Here is an 18,463-nt window from a genome sequence, read left to right as displayed (position 1 = left end):
GGAGACTTTAATATGTCTTCAAGCTACTGTTTTAATACATAAGGGAATTTCATTTTCACAGATAGAAATTGTGAGTCTCCTTTCCAAAAACAAAACAAAAAATATATATGACTTCAAGGCCTGAGTTTTTTCCATGTGTATGACAAGGTTATTGAACTAAAAAGTGGTGTTAGGAGGTCTCATCTGTCTTGAAGGCCTCACCGGCTTATGGAGGTGGTGACTACAAAAATAAGAAATTACAATCCGTACTGCTTTGTGCTGAGATAGACTTGTCTATATATCCATAGGGAAGGAGGGCTCAGATTAGGGGATGTCTTTTAACCCTGCCTTGAATGGGGGCAAATAAGGCTTTCTGGAAGAGGTGAGAACTGGAGGACCAGTCTGGCAAAGGGGAGAAGGCTGTTCCAGGCAGAGAACAACATGGGCAAAGACTCAGAGTAAGCAGTCACCAATTCCAGTAATAAACAGAAAAGGAGAGAAGGCAGAAAGGAGGGAGGGAAAGGAAGTTGAAAAAAAGAAAGGAAGGAGGCAAGAAAGGTAGGTAAACTGTACCACAAGCTATAAAAGGCAGCAGGTAATTTCAGGATATACACACAATACACACAAACCGGTAAGACCAATGGCTTCACAGAACAGAATCCAACTCATAACTCCTTTGTCACTGGCTGTGTGGCCTTGGGTATGTTATGGGACTCTCAGAGCCTCGGTTCTCTTACCTATGATCGTGGTAATCACCACCTTCCTTCAGGATTGCTGGGAGGATTTCTAACAGAAAATAATAAAACAGCTGCTTTATTATATCAGCACTCACTCCCTGTAAGCACTCTTCATGTGCTTCAGTTATCTGATCCACATATCAACCTTAGGTTGATATTATCCCTGTTTCACAGCAGGGTAAACCGAGGTACAGCCAAGGTCACAAGTTAGGAGAGAGTGAAGCCAGGACAGGCGTCCAGTCTGCTGCAGAGGGGAATCACGGACCAAGCACAGGCCTGGAATGGAGGATCACTCAAGAAGCAGTGGCTGGAAAACCAGAGGGACTGAGGTAGAGCGGGAGACCCTCTCTGTCTAGAGCTGAATACCCATCAATTAGCCATGGAGCTGTCCAGAGGCCAGTCCTTGCACCACTAGGAAAGATAACTTCCACGAGGTCTCTGAGGTGCCAGATGCCAAAGCCACCCCCATTCACTCACCCTAACAAGGAGCAAGGGGACCCCAACATGTGGGAGGTGGGGATAGACACATTTCAACACCAGATGCTGTTGCTGTAGTTAGCATCAGTCAGCCTAGCTCCCATGCAACACCTAGGTGAATATTAGCTGTCCTTCCTTTTTAAGACCTTTCCGATATATTAATACTGGCTGTTATCACTCCCAACACCAAGTCATTAACACTGCAGTGACTGATTTTGGTCATCACAATACACGTGAGGGCTTACTGCATGCCAGGCACGAGGCAAAGCAATTTAGCCAGATCACACTCTTGAACATTCACAGCAGCCCTAGGAGTGGGTAGGATTTATAGTCTGCAACTTTTAGAGATGAAAAATTCCAATAGTCATCTACCCAAAGTGACACAAGCAGCAGACCCCAGATACAGCCCCAGGCACCTGGAAGGCGGCTTCAGAAAAGGCCTACTTGTAGTGCAAATCCCAACCCCTTCCCCAAGATCTGCGTGTCCATCACATTCTCCCCTGGGCTGCTGAGCCTGGGATTGCTAAGTACAAGCCTGGCCCCTTTCTTAAGAGAAAAGAGAACTGCTCCCATAGCACTTCTAAGGTCTGCCCCGGCATGCCCCACAAGCAGCCCAGGACAACCAAAGGCCCCTCACCTGGAGGGCCAGTCCATCTCCTCTCTTGGGTTTTCGAGGCCGAGGCTGTTTATTTTGCTTCATCCTGTACTGGCATTTGGTGCAGCACTGAACACAAGCTGGCTTCGCAGGGCAGCCAAGGCCCCCTGGGGCCTGAACACCTGCGCAGAGCTACAGCCTGGCTTGCTAATTGCCAATTGCCTCACCATGGCGACTTGCACCTGGGCTGTTCTAGCCCAGCAGCACCTAAAAACAGTTGGCTTCTCATTCGCCACTCCCAACTCTGGGCGAGACCCTTCATGAACCTGACCCTAAGGCACACAACCCTAAGCATGGAGGTGGCCATGATTGTAACCTATCTTATGTGAAGAAACTGAGGCTCAGAGAGGTGCCAAGGCCAACCCCTGCTCACACCTTTCACCCTCTGCACGCGCCAGCTGACATTAACCTCTGGAGCAGTATTGAAATCTTCATTGGCTCCTTTTCACTGACCTAGAAGCTAGCTATAGAGAGATATGATTTTGGCATGATGGGTTCTGGGCTTAGGGCACCTGGCTGGGTGGCCCCAGGTAAACAAGATGGAACTACTGAAGAGAGCTGCAAAGTTTAGAAGAGCAACAAACACAATCCACCCAAAGAGCTGGGGGCATGGGCAGCCACGTTAGAATCAACCATGGCCCACTCCCAACCAGTCCTCTCGCTGAGGCCGAGTCCCCTTGCTGCAATGGCTGAACTGTGACATGGCAACTTGGAAGTAGAATTGGAGAATCAGCCCTAGGATTTTTGAGTTGTTAATCATCTTGATCAGCTACCCAAGAATTGTAAGTAATAGTCTTGATATGGCTGTTCTGGACATCAAGCCTTTTAAATGAACTCAAACACTCCAGTTACTTGTTTGGGGAACCAAGGTTTAGAAACCCATTCACTAGCCCAGGTTGGTCCTTGAACCAGTAGCGTGGATTTCACAGGCTCCACTCCAGACTCAGAAACTCTGGGGGTGGGGCCTGGAAATCAAAGTCCACTTAACAAGCCTTTCAGGGGATGCTGATACACCGGAGTTTGCCGGCCTTAAGCTCCATGTCTGCTTGAGATCACCATGGTATTCCTGCGCTGGGCTTGTTCAATGAATGACCTACTTCAACTAGCCACCTTTCCATTTTAACCAGGCCCTCACATGCCTCACACATCTGACCTGCTAGAGAACAAAAGGGACACCAGACTGTTAGAGAAATACTGATTTTAATTCAACATAAGGTAAACTCTAGGCATGTCATCTTTCAGCCTAAAAATTAGCAAAACCATTGAAAACAAGGCACAATTTCCCCCATACTTGTTATGTGGCTCCAGTTACAAAAAAAAATTTATGAAAATGTTAAAACAAAAATAGATGTCTGAGATTTTTTTTTAAGTGTATAAAAAACTCCCACAAAACCTGTCAACATTGTTCCTTATTCCACAAAATAGCACCAGTTAGGAGTAAAAGGTGTTAAAAAACCATTACGACAGCATTTCTGAAATGCAGCATGTCCGACCTCCCATTCCCCCTAAAAACGAATTATTGTGGAATAAAAAGGGACTTTAAAAATCACTGGAGGGAGGGTCGAGCTTTTATTGCAGTTTCCCCCTGCAGTCTCTTAGATGAGAGGAATGTGCTTCTGCCCCTGGCTGTCACTGCTTCTGAGATTAGAAAAGGCTGAGGAATTGGGGTGTCATACTTCCAATGTGGGGACCTGTGCCTGCAGAGTAGTCTGGAGGGTACATGGCGGTGGGGGGGGGAGCCTCCTCCTCTCCCCTCACACTGGGAAGGCGGGGAGATACTGAGAAGCCATATCTGTCTCCACAATATATGGCAGCTTATAACCCAGCCCACCCCTTTCCTGAGCTCCCCAGAGGGTTCTATTGCAGTCACTGGGAGGGATTTAGCTAAAGGTAGCCCTGCCCTTGGGTTTATGGGGAAAAAAAATAGCCCTGAATGTGATGATGATGTCATCCCTGCTGAAATCATCATCCTTGTGGAAAATATTCTAAATGGGCCCTGACAGTAGACCCCAGGCCTTTATACTGAGGCCAGGGGAACATGTCAGGGAAAATTCAAGAAAGACTCCGACATCATGTCCTCTTCTGCTGGCCCTAGAAAAAAACCATCCTGGGCCCTTAAAACGTCCCTTAGCTCCATGTCTACTGCTACCTACTCCTGGAAACAAGGAGCTGCAGACATTTAAAATATTAAAGTCTTACAGTAACTGTCTTGGGTGATTTTTTCAGCATTAACCTGAGTATTGGAGAGCTGTCGGCACTGTGGTTTTGGTATCTTAGCCGTCGTTCCTCTGAGCAGTAAACCCAGGAAGGAAAAATTTTAAAAACCATCTTACTACCTACTTCAAGTTTTAAAGTTTTAGGAGAAGACAAAACGAGCACCGTGTCTGGCCGCTCCGAGCGGCCGGGTCTGAATTGTGCACAAGGAGGTGGCCCCTCGGGGTCCCCCTGCCAGGAGGGGACGGGCAGCTCTGCTCCCACCGAGGTCCGCGGCATGACCCCACACAGCTGAGCTGAGTAAGGGCAGAGCCCGGCTGCACCTCCTGGGTCGAGGCTCTGCCCACAGGCCCTGGTACCCAGGGGACTATTCACAGGCAAAGTAGTCCTTCAGGGGGGCGAAGAGGTGTCGGATGACAGGTACACTCCAGGACCTCCCGAGCAGCTTCTGGCGGGCACCCCGGCCCATGTTGGACACGTCCGTGTAGTGTACAGGAAAGCCGAAGATCCTGGGGGCACCAGAGCGAAAAGACCGAGTCAGAGGTGCCCCCTCCCGCAAGCTCGGTGTCTCTGGGAGATCCTGACCATGGCGGCCAACACAGCACTGCTCTTTCTGCCCTTGGACCTGTCCCTTCCCCCAGGCCCACCGGGCCTTCACAAGAGCCCTCTCTTGACCCCCATTGGTCAGGTCCACTGGTTCCTTCAGAGCACAAATGACTGCCATGAATGAGGGCATGGTCCCTCTGGGAGGAGGCCTGTCTTGTGCATGTCTGCACTAGCACTGGGCTCCTGGAATAGAGCTGGTGCTAAGTGGAACTTTCTCGAATGAATGCCAAAACAGACAGCCAGCAGACAGACAAAAGGACTAAAATGAGGCAATTTACGTAATAAGAAATAAGGACATTCACCAAAAAGGACCTTATTTCCCATATCATCAGATGCTCAGGTCATTTATCACTGAGTACACTGAAGCATCCCTGCTTCAGACCAAACTGCTGGATCAAGGGTCAAGCTGAACTTAATGGCAGATAGCAACCAAATACAACAACAGCCTCACTGAATGGAATTCTAGCACAGGCCTGGGAAGAGGCTGCAGATACACTGGACCTCATTCTTCCCCAGGTTTACAATCTAACATTAAAAATCAGACTGAGAAATAAAACTGGTTGTAGAACTGAAATATTTGGAATGAAGATCCTCTGTATCAAATAACCTCGAAACACAGCCAAAAATGTAATGAGGACTATTTATAGCCCTCATTACATTTCTAACCACAATAGAAACCAAATAAAAAAAAAAAACAAAAAGAGAGGGAAAAAATTGAGTCAGAATAGGAGAACTGAAATCTAAGAACTGGTTCTTTGAATCAAAATTGACAAACAACCAACTTAGCCAAATAAAGGAAAGGGGGGAAGACAGACTGTGGCTAAGGAGGAATCAGCTGAAGAATCAGCACCGTGGCAGGAGAAATCATGAAAAGAGCAATGGCATGTCAGTGGGGTTTCCTTTAGCCGGATCCTCATATATCCTAGTGTCCCAGCAGGTCGGGGCAGGCAGACACCAGGGCAGCACAGCCCTGTACAGGTATGTGTGCGATCTAATGACCTCATGTTTCAGAATCCACCACCACCACCCTTTCACCATTTCTGCTAGGAAATAAGGACTAACTGAAAAGGTGTTACCCCCAGCCCCACTAACTTAGGTCAGTGAGACCATGTAGAATTAAGGCAAGCACCTGCCCATGTGGACTGCTGACCTTAACCACGTTTTCTTCCCCTTTCTCTCTATCTGGTTGATTTCCCTCTCCACGTACAGCCTTGCTCACCTTTCTAGCTCAGTGCACCACAAAACATCTTCTTTGCCATTCATGACAACAGGGAAAAGTTGGTTTTTCCCCTGTCTGATCGAGTTCGACTTGGTGGTTATTGTCTGTACTTTCTTTAACTGGAGAACAAAATGACATCATGGAGTGAGCACAGAATGAAGGGTTCTGGGTCAGGGCTCAGAAGCACCTAGGGAAGGTGAAGGTGGGTGGGAGGGAGGGGGAGAGACGGTGGCAGGGCTGGGAGGCTGGGCTCACAGAGGGAATGAGAAAAGGAGAGTTGGAAGGAGAAGAACATCCTGTGCTTCCCACAAAAGCCAAGAATTTAATGAACAGGAAGGACCAGCCTCAGAGAGAACAAGAGATAAAACAAAAAAGTGACCATGAATGAGATCACATTGGGGGGGGGGGTGTCAAGAAAACACCAGAGTTATTGATCAAGCAAGATTAAGCAAAAGTAAAGGTCCACCCAGACTGGAGAGGATGGTCAACCAGGGTTTGAATGAATAGAGCTTAGTTTGATGGAAACATTGAAAATTAAGTTTGTCTTAATAGAATCATCCATGACAACAGATTTGGGGCGGTTTTTTGCAAAAGTATAATTAACTCATTTCTCACTGGGAGGATGAGCTGACGTTATCTGTGTCTCCACGGAGTGTGCGTTCGCAGTTGGAAAGTCTAGTTGCCTTTTCTCACGGTGATTATTTGTTATCAAGAACCTCTCCTACTCTGTACTTGAGGACGGGATAGAACAATTATGTGGAGAAAGGAGGCCCAGCACCAGGGAGTCACGTGGGGAGAAGGGCAGGAACAAATTAGACACCAAGGTCAAGTCCCGCATAGAGGTTACCAAGTGCGTGTCCCAGCGGGCCAAGGCACAGAGCACATCTTACCTTTGCTGTCCTATTGAACTCCAAGCAGTCCTGCAGCTCGAGTTTATCATTCTTTGATGCTATCACGGGCCTGGGAACATCCAAAACCCATTACTTTCTACCGACTGCAAAGGGGCCTCGGTTAGGCGCCTCCCGAGGTGGGAGTGAGGGCCCAAGGCTGCAAAACGTGCTCTGGCAGTGAACTTGCTACAGGTACATGATAAAGTGGCCCGGGCATGAGCACCAGCCTGTCTGCTGAGCCAGGGACAGACTAGCCCCTTGAGGCGGGCAGCCCAATGTCCAGGAGCAAATGCTCCCCCTCCCCAAATGTTAACGGTAGTCAAAGCTCCTTCATTAAGAAGAGCAGAGAGGGGGAAGCACATCGGAAGGAGTCAGGAGCCACTTCCCTCTCAGCCCCATGGCTCACTGGCTCAGTGAGTAACCTTGAGCAAATTCTGCCACCTTTCTGGGCCTTGGGATCTTTGTGGGTCTACTTGCTACAAGTGGCACATTAAACCCATGACTTGGTGGCTTATTGCTGGGAATGCAGCTTTAGGAGGCTTTAATAGTGTGGATCCAGGTAAGGACAGAAGGTGGTTCACAAAAGGGATAATTACCCTTGCAACATCCAACACTGAAACCGGCAGATGCAAACAGGGGCAAACAATGCTTGAGAAGGGAAAGGGAAAGGGATAGAACTTAGAAACTGAAGTGGTTAAGCAGGTCCAGAGCAGAAAATCAGCAAGAGGTCTGAATGCACAGAATTGATGGACATCACAGCATCCCTGTGTGAGGAACTCCAAGGCCAAAAACAAAACAGGCATAAGAGTGGGTACAGTGCCCCCAAGAGGGGCCATCGAATCACACAAAATGACCCCAAAGATTTCCTCGACCTCACCTTCTAGATTTCCAATGCCACCCTCTCTCCACTCCCAACTTTTCCATCAAGCCATTGGAGCTAAGGGCTCACAGGCCTGTTCTACCTTCTGTTGATTCTAGGATTGAAATCTAACCCCCTGAGGTGTTTAACCTAAAGGCTGGATTTGGGTCTGTGTTGACGCTGAGTCTCCCATCCTGCAGAGCCTGGCGGTCGCCGCTCACTTCTCTTCCCAACTCAGGCAAAGGTCTCTACTGATTCCTCTTTTCATCTCAGACCCTACATCTAATGCTCAGTCAGTCCTCTAGGTCCCACCCCACATTATCTAGAATCTGATCCCTCCTCTCAATTCCATAGAAGACCCTCCTGCAGCTGCCACCCGCACTGTGTTGAGAGCATGTGGATGGAACATGTAGGGCACAACACAAAATCAGTCAGCCCTCCTCCTCGCAGCCACCTCAGGTGTCTCCCCGTCTCTGCTCTCATCGCTAAGACAGCTCATCTCACCTGCTTAAAACCTCACGTGATCTCCTGGGCCAAAGTCAATTAAAGTGATGCCATGCCCACAGGGCCCACATCACTTGGCCCACACTTCAGAGTTCTCTGGCCTCCCATCCCTGGAACACTTTCTCTGAGCTGGTCTGTGAATGTCATGGTCACCCTGATCCTCTCCCTTCTGCTTTCAACCGCCATGTCTCCCCTCCTTCACTTAGGGTCCTGCTGGGATGAGAAGCCTCCCATCAACTTTTCCATTGCCCCCTCGAGCCCAGACCCTGAAATCATTTCCTATACCCTCTACCCCTTCCCCACTGGCAGCTTTGTGACAGCCAAGACTGACATCCAAGGTGATCACTGTGGAACTGGCAGCAGGGCCTGGCCGAGTGAGAGCTCAAGAGCTGAGTGAATGAGCCCAGCCCATTCGCCCCTGCACCGTCTGACCAGCTGATTAGCCAAGTGAAAATGTAAGCTATGTAGCAGAAATCCTGCCAGCTATTTCAGTGCCTTCTCACCTCTGTCCACACTCTGCTAAATGCCTGAACGTTATTATGCTTCCGATATTTCCTTTTAAAGGAGAATTTTTTCAAGCTAACTCATTTGCAAGTCACATTACCATCACATTTTGTTTCTTAATTAGCAGGTTGTTCTGCCTGAATCCACATAGGAGATAATTAATCCTCAGCCAAAGCAACTTGCTTGGTGACTTTCATCATGAAAGGACTGGTGAAAAGTTGGGGAAAGATCTTGGTTAAGAAAATCCAAGGGAGATGGGCTTTGGGCTACTGATTGTATCTCAGCTCTTGCCACAGGCCTGGTCCAGGGATCACCTCATCTCAGGGGCAAGGAGATGGTGCCGTTACCCAGTGGGACGGCATTCAGGAGGAGAGGTGGGGTGCAGAAGCGTCAGCATCCCTGGCTGGGAAGACAGTCTGCTCCAGCACGTGGCACTTTTAAGAGCCAGGTTGGTGGGCAGAGCAGGAACAAGTCCGCATGGACTGAGGAATCCTGGCCTGAGATTCCCAGGTAGTTGTACAGCTTAAGAGGCTTCAAAACATAACACAGGGGTTGGTCTGAAGCCCAGGGAGGGGCTTTTTCTCAGTACAGCCAGCTCTTTCTAGAAGGTTCCAACGTGTTTCTGTCTCACAAGAGTTGACGGTTAGGGCTCACACCATTAGTTTAACTTGCCTGTTACCTGTCCCACTTGGAGCCCCTTGTTACCTGTTCATCCCAGGTAGGTTGCCCCAGAAGTAGCGGGCTCTGTGAGCAGCAGACACCTTGATGGCATCAATCATCACTGGATTACACTGCGGGGAGAGAGAAGGGCAGCTGCTGGGAGCCCACGTCAGAATTCAGGTGGCAGCCAGAGGAGGGCTTGACCTGGGCAGATGACATGGCTAGCCCCTGGCTGTGGAGGAAGCATGGTCCCAGGGGACAGCCAGTTCCCATCAAGAATCTAACTGGAGGACAGAGCCAGTACTCCCATATTCACGGTGGGGAAAGAGACCAGACTGGACCTCCAGATTCTGAGAAGGTATACCCTGGGCATGCCAGATGATTCCACACTGTGTAATGTATAGGTGGTCAACGTTCAAAATTGAAATCTGGCAAATTGAGGTCCTGGTGGTAGGAATGCAGTGTTGGCAAAACAGGACTTATGCCACCCATCCGCCAGGTTCACACATGAGAACACTGACCAGTCAGTTTTATAACCTCTCTACCCAGAATTTAAGCTCTCAAGTTTTGGAAGAAATGAGTTTAAGTGTGTAAAAAGTATTTACTACACAGTGCTTGATGCATATTAAGCAGTGGATAATTAAACTTGCCTGCGGTCCCTAAAACAAAAGTTTTCAGAACAAGGATGAGAAAAAACTCTCTAGAGTAAAAAAAAAAAAAAGTTTAGTCAAATCTCATGAGGCCTCCAAAAGTAGACGATGGTTTCATCATCTGACTTCAGTGGGTGCGGGATGAGGTTAGAGATCAATTATTTCCCATGTACTAAAGAGAACCAACCCACTTGATTCCATTCCTCTTAGATATAGCCGTGTATTCCAAGAGGAACCCACATCATTCCCAACACTGGAAATACCCAACAACCCCCAAATACCAGCAGGATCTTCCTGCTCACGTTATCTTAACAATCAAGATCCCAGGACCCCTCACCTCCAGGAACCGAGAGATGTCCCTCTTGTCGCCAACCTTCATGGCTACCACATTCTCAAACATCCAGAAGAAAGGCCGGTCTTCACCCTCCTTGGGGCGGGTGTAATTCAGCAGGTGGTAGAACTCAAAGAACAGCCGGCCTGTGCCCTCTGGGCCCACAAAAGAAGATGGCAGAACCAGATTCAAACCCTTCGACCCGCTCCTCCATAGAGACCAATGGCTTCCCCATGATCAGCTAAGGCTGACACCCTGCAGTGCCCTCTCCCTGCATGCTCTGGGATGACTAAGGACGCAGGCATCAGCAGTGCAGTATTTATGAGTATATCTCTGGGGACTGAAGATTCACAATAAGGCCTGAACAGAGCCCACAGGTAAGGTTGGCCAGAAGCAAACAGCTTTCTCAGGCCATTCCTCCTGGACCAGCACTCAGGTGACATAGGGTCTCTTGGGCCACCAGGAAGAAGGGATGCTCACCATACAGGCCTTTCCTAGCGGGATTCACATTGGAGAGATCATTGCAGGGGCTTCCACCAATCACCAAGTCAAAGGGGCCCCATTCTTCAATCTGTGAGAGTCAAAACAGTCACTCTTAGGGGAGGGATGGGAGTGAGGATGGAAAGGTGAACAGCCTGAGATCCAGGTAACTAGCTAGAAGAAAACCTACTTCTAGGTCTTGCTTAGTCATTGAAGTCCCTCAGCTCCACTTCTGACCCAAGAAAACTCAATGCTCAGGATTCCCTAAGATCTAAATCATTCTGAATGATTTCCAAGTTGTCAGGGTAACACTACAGCTTGAAGCTCCTCTTCTGTCACAACCCTAGGCATGGGGAGGGCAACAGCAGGGCTGTGAGGATGAGCGGGGCTCAGGGATGGAGGAAGGGGTGCTGCCCGTACGTTCTTCTTTGTGATGTTCCGGACATCATTCACGTATTTGATATTGCCCTCGTGCTTAACAGTTCCGACAGCGATGGACTCTTCACACACTTCGGAGGCGACATATTTCTCCACTTTGATGCCCAATTCTTTGAGGACCAAGTACCCTGTTGGGGGTCGTAGGGGAGAGAAAACAAAACAAGGTTGTCCTGACCAGGGTCATCTCTCCTTCCAGAGATTCTAAGCCATCTCCAGAACTCGGACCAGACACAACAAGGCCACGGCAGTCCTCAAGCGAGCCCCTGATGATGGCAACTGCACACTGGGCTCCCCAGGCTCTCTGCGAGTTTCATGTATGTATAACAGCCCACTGGCAGCCCCGATTAAAACTGACAGGTGCAGAGACAATGCCCTGCATCTACCTCCCCAGCATAGTCAGACACAGGAACAAAACTATCTTTAGTAAAAGAAAACCCTCCAATCTGACAGCAGTGGGCCAAGCTCAGTCCCACTGTGGGTTATCTGTGCCAGCACGAGGAGGTCTTTAGGACCCAAAAAGGCCGGGAAAACAAACCACTGGTAACATGGGAGTCACTAAAAACTGAGTTTTAGGCAGGTGGACACTGGTAAGCACATACACAGGAAACCTGGTGGAATGGGAGGGAACCAAGACTGGAGACAGTACAAGAAGGGAGTTGCCTGATTCATCCCCAGTGTATCTATGTTTATGGAACAGAAAATAATTTGCCAAGATTCCTGCACATAAAAAATAAAAACGCAACAGCTAAGATAAACACGCGTCAAGTATGGTAAAATGGTGGAGAGGTCTGAGGAGACAAACAAGGAGCCAGTGACCAACAGGTAATCAATCCCAGAGGTCTCTCTTGACACTGACAACAGATGCCCGGACCAGGTGGGCATCCCTGGGTGAACCCCAAACTCACCTGTTGCAATTCCATCAAACAAGGACAAGACTCGAATGGGTCGCCTTCGGTTTGCAGGAATCGCAGGGTATAACTTGGGCACTTCCTGCAGGTTAAAGAAGGAGGTCAAGGAGCTTAAGGTGCAGGAGGGAGACTCAAGCTCGGGGAGAGACAGGAGCCCCATTTCTTAGCTGGGATGCCCCGGGGAGCTTTGGCACAGAGTGGCCCTTCTACCTTTAGACATGGAACACAGGTGAGGCTTTGACACAGATGCAAAGTCACCCACAAAAAGACAGGTTTCCCTCCATGAACTGCTGAATGCAGCCCAGGAAAAGCCTCTCCCACTAAGATTTGAGAGTCACAGGGTTCCCTTCCCTCTTCAGTTCTAAGACTAAGGCTGGATCAGTTCTATTTCTTCAGCAGGCCCTTGTAAATCCACATGAGTGGCCAAGGAGAGGGGGAGGAAAGAACACTGGGGCCGCCTGGGAACTGCACACAGGGCGCGCCAATTAGCCGGCTCTCAAGTCCGAGGCTGCCAGACGCTCCTTTGTCTAACCAAACTTGGTCTCCATGAACTCCTGGCAGACTTGCAGGGCCCCCCAAGCTGAGGGAGGTGCCCAGGGCTTACGTATTCGAGCCCGGGGTCGCTGGTGAAGAAGGCCTGCAGGCGCACGCTCCAGTCCTTGCGGCGCCGCAGGACGCCGTGGCAGCGCTGCGGGAGGCACATGTAGCAGCTCCAGGGCTCCTGCAGCTTAGCGTCGGCGGCCGTGCCCGTGCCCACCAGCACCTCCAGGCACTCCACGCAGAAGCACCTGTGCCGGGCGACCAGGGAGAAGGGATGCATCAGGCAGCTCTCCCACCCACCTGCCCTTCCTGATACCTTCTCCAGCCCCCAGTTGTCCTTCTCCACGGGCTGGAAGGCCCTGGGTTTGGGGAAGACCAAGCTCTTCCTGGGATGCCCAGACACCCTCAGTCAAATGGCTATGAAAGACCAAGCTCAGTCCCCCAGAATAGGCTGATCTTCAAGGAGACTTCCCACTCAGCTCCCTGTCTTTCTTCGTAGTTGGTCTTTTTGGAGGGTCAGGTAATTAGGTTTATTTATTTATTCTTAGAGGCAGTTCTGGGGATTGAACCCAGGACCTTGTGCTTGCTAGGCATGCGCTCTGCCACTTGAGCTATACCCTCCCCCTTCCCTGCCTTTCTTCATTAAGCCCGCCCCAATGTCCCAGGAACTTCAAGGGCAGGGCCCCTGCAGCATACAGACTCAGCCCTGGCCCAGGTCAGTGAGGCTCCGTCCCCGTGCCCGGGACCCTGTCAGGCCACCGCTGGCTTTGGCGGGGCCGCACTCACCGGCAGCAACTCGTGTTGCTGCAGAGGAGCAGCTCCCGGCCCTCGCAGCACACGGTGCAGTACGACTGGTAGCCGTCATCGTCGTACATGTAGAACAGCTCGAGGAAGCGGTCCTGGCAGCCAGAGACAGATGCCTATGAGATCGCGACCCGGGACGCCAGGCCCCGCGTGCTCGCTGGCTGGCAGAGGTCCCGGGACGCGGCCACAGAGCAGGTCACTGGTGGCTTGGTGCCTGTCACAGGGACAACTGGAGAGGGTTTGGGTGCCCCCAGGGACGGCCTCCCTGCCACAGCCCCGCAGAGCCCCTCAGAGTGGAGGGTGGGGCGGTCGGCCCCCATGAGACCCTCCCTAATGCCCACACACGGGTGCTTTTCTCAGGGGAAGAGAAGGGAAGTCGCGGAGGAGGGAAGGGGCAGGAAAGTCCCGGGTGGGACCTCGACTTACCCGGCACGTCTGGCAGAGCCCACCCTCAAAGAGAGGGTGGAAGGACACTGGGTTTTTCCTACCACAGGACAAACAGCTATCTGTAAGAAAGACAGGATGCCGCCTGTGGCAAGTACAGCCAACACCAGCTGTTGAAGCCTTGGGGCTCTTCCTTCTTAAACATTTGCTCCACGCTAGGAATACACTAAAGATTCTCATGCTTTGTTCCTTTGACTGTGCTTCAAAGTTGCCATCCCTGTTCCAGAGATGGCAAGAAGCTAGCATGACAGCCCCAAGCAGAAGGTCCCATAAGACAGGCTAAGACATGGCCCAGAAGGAAGACTGGGGAGGGGAGGCGGGGGGCGGGGGGGATGGTGGAGGGTGGGCAGAACAGAACAAGGAGCTTCCCAAGCAATGGCACAGGCCTGAAGGCCTGGTCTGAACATTTTTGAGACTCTTTAAAGACTGAGACTTTGGGGGAATTTGGTGATGCCAGCTTGCATGTTGTCCCATGGTAAGACTTGCCCACAACCAGCCATGGCTGTAATTTCAGAGCCCGGGTCCTTTTACCATTAGGCTCTCCTGCCTCCCTTCACATCAGCAGGTCTAACTGATCCACATCACGGATCAGGTAGGCAAGGCCTGAAAAAGCACCCCAGATGGGTGAAGGAGGAGTCTCGAGGGATGGAAGGATTATGGGTCAAAGTTCCCAGGATGGTCAGGGTCCGCTCCCAACCTGGCTCCTGGGTTGTTTTCCTACCCCGCATTGAGTAATCACTTTGTTGACAAAAGGACATCAGGCTGAGGAAGTGATGGTCTTTCTCACACATTCTGGGTCCCATTAGACACATACTGGGCAGTTTCAATCCCAGTGGTGACTCCCAGTCATGGCAAACAACCCAGAGTTGGCTTGGGAGAGTGACAGTGACATATGCCCGGCTTTCACCGCAAAGCCAGTTCCAGTGCTTGTTCGGGAGGGCCAAGAGGCCGCAGATCATGGTTTCAGATTTGGGGCTCTCCCAGCCCAAGCACCCCCACTTCTGCTCACTTCTTTTAGGGGCAGAATCTGTCAGTGAAAATCAGGCAGCTCATTCTATAAAATGTAGCATTTAAGTAGGATGTTCACACATCAACCTGAGGTCAAGGCAGAGTTCTGGGTTGAGCTCTGCAGGGCAGACAAGCGGGACTGGAGCAAAAGCTGGGAGCACTACCCAGGAAGGGAGGACGGCAAGGGAGTACCTTCCAGACTGCTCTTGTTGTTCGTAACATCTGAAGCCATTTGCTCTGTTGAGAAAAGAGACGGTGTGAGATGAGGTCGAGGAGCCTCTCACTGATCATCTAAGTCACACTCCCTTGCTGAGGGTCCTTACTTTGTGCCCACTACCACCTAATGACCCGGCCCCACAATCACCTCGACTCTGGTCCTCCTCTCCTCGGTCTTTGCCGTTGTTGTAACAGTTTGTCTTGAGGCGCTTGGGTGGGGGACAGTAGTCAGAGGTGGCTGAGTCATCCGCTGTGCGTCTTCGAGTCTTGTTCTCTGTGAAAGGTGAGAAGGCAGCCGAGGCTGGGACGGAGGGGGGTGCAGGAAGGACTGGACCATGCTTGCTAGGCCTGGGTACCAGCTGCATCTGGGCTGTGACTTGTGTCCACACTGGGTGTCACACGGCCCCTCTGTGGGCAACTTAGATGAGGATGTAATTCAAAACTCCTCACATGTTACATATGTGTAGGGTCTTAGCTATGGGTGCAAAATATATCCTCTAGCCCCAGCACAGAGGATTAGACACAGCTCAGTCTACAGCTGAAACCCTGACACTGTCCACCATCCCCAATAAGCTGATAGCCACAGGTAGCTGAGAAACAGCAATGACACTTGTGTGACTGAGGAACTGCGTTTTACGTTTAATATCAATGTAAATTTAAAAATTGATCCAATTTATCAGTTCATTTAGAACAAGTTGGCCATTGTGAAAACAGAGATCAAGCATTTGTAATGAAAATTTATCATCCAAATTGAGATGTTACAACACACATAAAACAAGATCTTGAAAACAGTACTAAAGACCATGTAAAATCTTAATTTTTTTGTACCAACAGTTGGAAATGCTAAAATGTTGGAAATAGATTAAGTTTATGGTCGATATTAATTTCACCTGTTTCTTTAAGCTTTTTAATGTGGCTACTAGAATAAATTTAATATATTTCTATAAATGACATTTATATTTTTATTCACTCTATACAGTATAGTCTATAAGGGACATGGTTAAATTTAACTCTGCCCCTAGGAGAGAAAATTATGCAGCCATTAAAAATCATAAGAAAACTTTAGTGACAAAATGACATTTGATAATGTTTATACTATTAATATGAAGAAACACAGGAAAAGGAAGAAACCAACTAGTGAACAGAAAGAGCTCAACGGACGTGCACACCCAGCAATATTAACCTGGAGGGCAGTTGTGAAGGTTGGAGTGAAGGGGTGGGTGAGAGTTCAGCTCGACTTTTTAACAGATTTGATTCTTTTCCAGTGACCACTGTATATGCAAAGAAATTGAAAGTACAGAGAAAATAGTGCATAGTCAAAAGATGGGGAGGGAATACCGTGTTTCCTTGATTCTAAGTTCCCACTGCCTGCACGACGAACCTTCGACTTATTAACCACTTTTTTTGGGGGGGGAAACAAAACAAAACAGAAAACACTGCATTAAATATACAGATTTTAAGACAAATCCTGGATTTCAGGCATCCTGGATTCCTGGAGCATGACAATGTGAAACCACAGTTATCTTATAATGCAGGAAATAAGATAATCAGTCAAAATCTTAGGATGGGTGATGTCACTCTCTGAAAGGAGGTTGCTTATGGGTTTTCAGGGTTTTTTTTTTAATACTTTCCAAGTTGTCTTCAAAAAGCAGAGTTTATTTTTCCTTTTAATAATAGGTGCTAGTGTAGATTCCAGCCAAAGCTGATTGGTTGCTGGAAAGCTGGGGTGGGATGAGGGGTAGTGGGTGTAACTGCATCTCCCAAGGGTGCCCCCACCAGCAGTGGCAGGGCTGCTGCCACAGGGAGTCTCAGTCCCACCTGGTCGCTTGTTGTTGGGTTTGAGGCCCTCGATCCCAGTGGGCTTAAAGCCCCCGTGAGCCCACTCCAACATGGGCTTCAGCTGGTCCTCCAATTTGTCTCCAGGGCTGCTGGGGAAGGTCTTGCCAGCCCGTATCCTGGCTTTCTGCCGAGACAGAGACAGAATCTGATGAACAGGAGAGGAGGGGGCTCGCTAGGCCCCATCCAGGGATTCCCCCAGCTCGGGCCTGCATTCCCCTTCACACTGGGCCCTTTCATAGCCAGACAGCTGTCCTGAGCTGTGGTATGTGATGGCGAGAAGGGGCCTGTGCAGGGGACATGGGCAAGAGGCCATGGGGGAGAGTTAATTCTCTCCTCACAGGCACCAAATTCAATTTCTTCCCTGTGGTCAACTTCCTTGAGGGCAGAGGATCAGAAGCAGCACTGCCACTCTGAGATATGGGAGAAGCATCACCAGCACTGTCTTACCGCCTCTAAGAAGGCTCCAGGGTCTTTTTCTATCCCTCATGAAGATGGGGAGGTGTTGAACATTAAGTCCTATTTCAGAAGCACTAGGATTGACATGTTCTAATTAAGCACAAGGCTTGCTTCAGAAACACTCACTCATCTTTTCAATCTCAAGCCAAGGTAGAAGAAGGAGCAGAGCCTGAGGGAACCCACAGACCAGGGAGGAAGCAGCTGGCCGCGGCTGCTGCCCAGTCTTGGCCTTGAACCAGCAGCTCTAGAAAAGCTTGCTCCCTAATAAGAACATTGGCTCCTACTCCCCAGCGCTTCTCCCTCCTCACTCAGCAGACAGTATGGACAGAGACCAGCAGACAGACACCAGCAGGAAGCTGGGGTAGTCCTGGGAAGGCATGGGGCAGTTTCAGATCCCTTCCTACCCTCCCCAGCATGGCCCATCAGGCCACTGCCTTTTAACCTCCTCCCCCTGGTTGCCTTGTGGCCTGAGCTGACTTCCTCTATGTTTCTTGCTTTACCCCGATTCATGGGGCCAGGCCCTCCCTAGCCACCCACCACCCGGTTACCTCCAGAGCGTAGTACATGGCCTTCCTGTAAGAGACCAGCTTATTGAAGGTCGCCAGGTTAAAGTGATGGCTGAACAACCCCAGCGCCACCAACTTATCTGCTGGTATCTAGAAGAGAAAGCCATCGTCAACAGCCATCTATAGCCGGCGTCTGCGGTTCCCTGTGTCTCTCGTGGTGCTCTTCCTGGGGATCAGGTTCACAGATGGAAACAGAAAGTTTGCTCTTTGTGTGAGAGAAAAATGTTCCACATGGTCCCTGGTGTGGCTCAGTCCTGAAATTCACCATGGATGCTCCAACTTTAGGGGTTTTGCTCATGTTCCTCCCTCCTTCATGAGCACGGCAAGTAGCTGTGATTACTACATACTATTTCTTTAGCCTTTTATTATTTGAGCTACTTCAGTGTATGCATGTAGAGAACCACGTCTGACACAGAGCAAGCACTTTTTCAGTGGCTGTGATTTGTTGATTCGTGCCTTCCCCTGGGGCTAACGACCCA

General features: G+C 49.8%; 1 protein-coding gene across 3 annotated transcripts in view; it reads right to left on the bottom strand.

Moving 5' to 3' along the window:
- Positions 1–3,031: 3,031 nt before the first annotated feature.
- Positions 3,032–18,463, bottom strand: part of DNMT3B (DNA methyltransferase 3 beta) — a 37,107-nt gene continuing 21,675 nt past the window's right edge. For 2 of the 3 annotated variants that reach the window (XM_015237885.3, XM_072944028.1), the window contains 15 exons: positions 17,967–18,074; positions 16,942–17,086; positions 15,272–15,397; positions 15,100–15,144; positions 13,882–13,961; positions 13,438–13,550; positions 12,716–12,899; positions 12,109–12,193; positions 11,186–11,331; positions 10,766–10,856; positions 10,292–10,440; positions 9,350–9,435; positions 6,778–6,847; positions 5,888–6,006; positions 3,032–4,571 (listed from right to left, as the gene is read on the bottom strand). In XM_015237885.3, the coding sequence (XP_015093371.2) occupies positions 4,430–4,571; positions 5,888–6,006; positions 6,778–6,847; positions 9,350–9,435; positions 10,292–10,440; positions 10,766–10,856; positions 11,186–11,331; positions 12,109–12,193; positions 12,716–12,899; positions 13,438–13,550; positions 13,882–13,961; positions 15,100–15,144; positions 15,272–15,397; positions 16,942–17,086; positions 17,967–18,074 (1,689 nt within the window). In that variant the 3' untranslated portion in view covers positions 3,032–4,429. The remainder of the gene's footprint in view (positions 4,572–5,887; positions 6,007–6,777; positions 6,848–9,349; positions 9,436–10,291; positions 10,441–10,765; positions 10,857–11,185; positions 11,332–12,108; positions 12,194–12,715; positions 12,900–13,437; positions 13,551–13,881; positions 13,962–15,099; positions 15,145–15,271; positions 15,398–16,941; positions 17,087–17,966; positions 18,075–18,463) is intronic. The other variant, XM_072944029.1, reaches the window with a different exon arrangement.

This window comes from Vicugna pacos, chromosome 19 (genome assembly GCF_048564905.1).
Source record: "Vicugna pacos chromosome 19, VicPac4, whole genome shotgun sequence".
In the NCBI taxonomy this organism is placed as follows: domain Eukaryota; kingdom Metazoa; phylum Chordata; class Mammalia; order Artiodactyla; family Camelidae; genus Vicugna; species Vicugna pacos.
The sequence above is the reverse complement of the archived record's forward strand: the minus strand, read 5'-3'. Positions and strand labels throughout refer to the sequence as shown.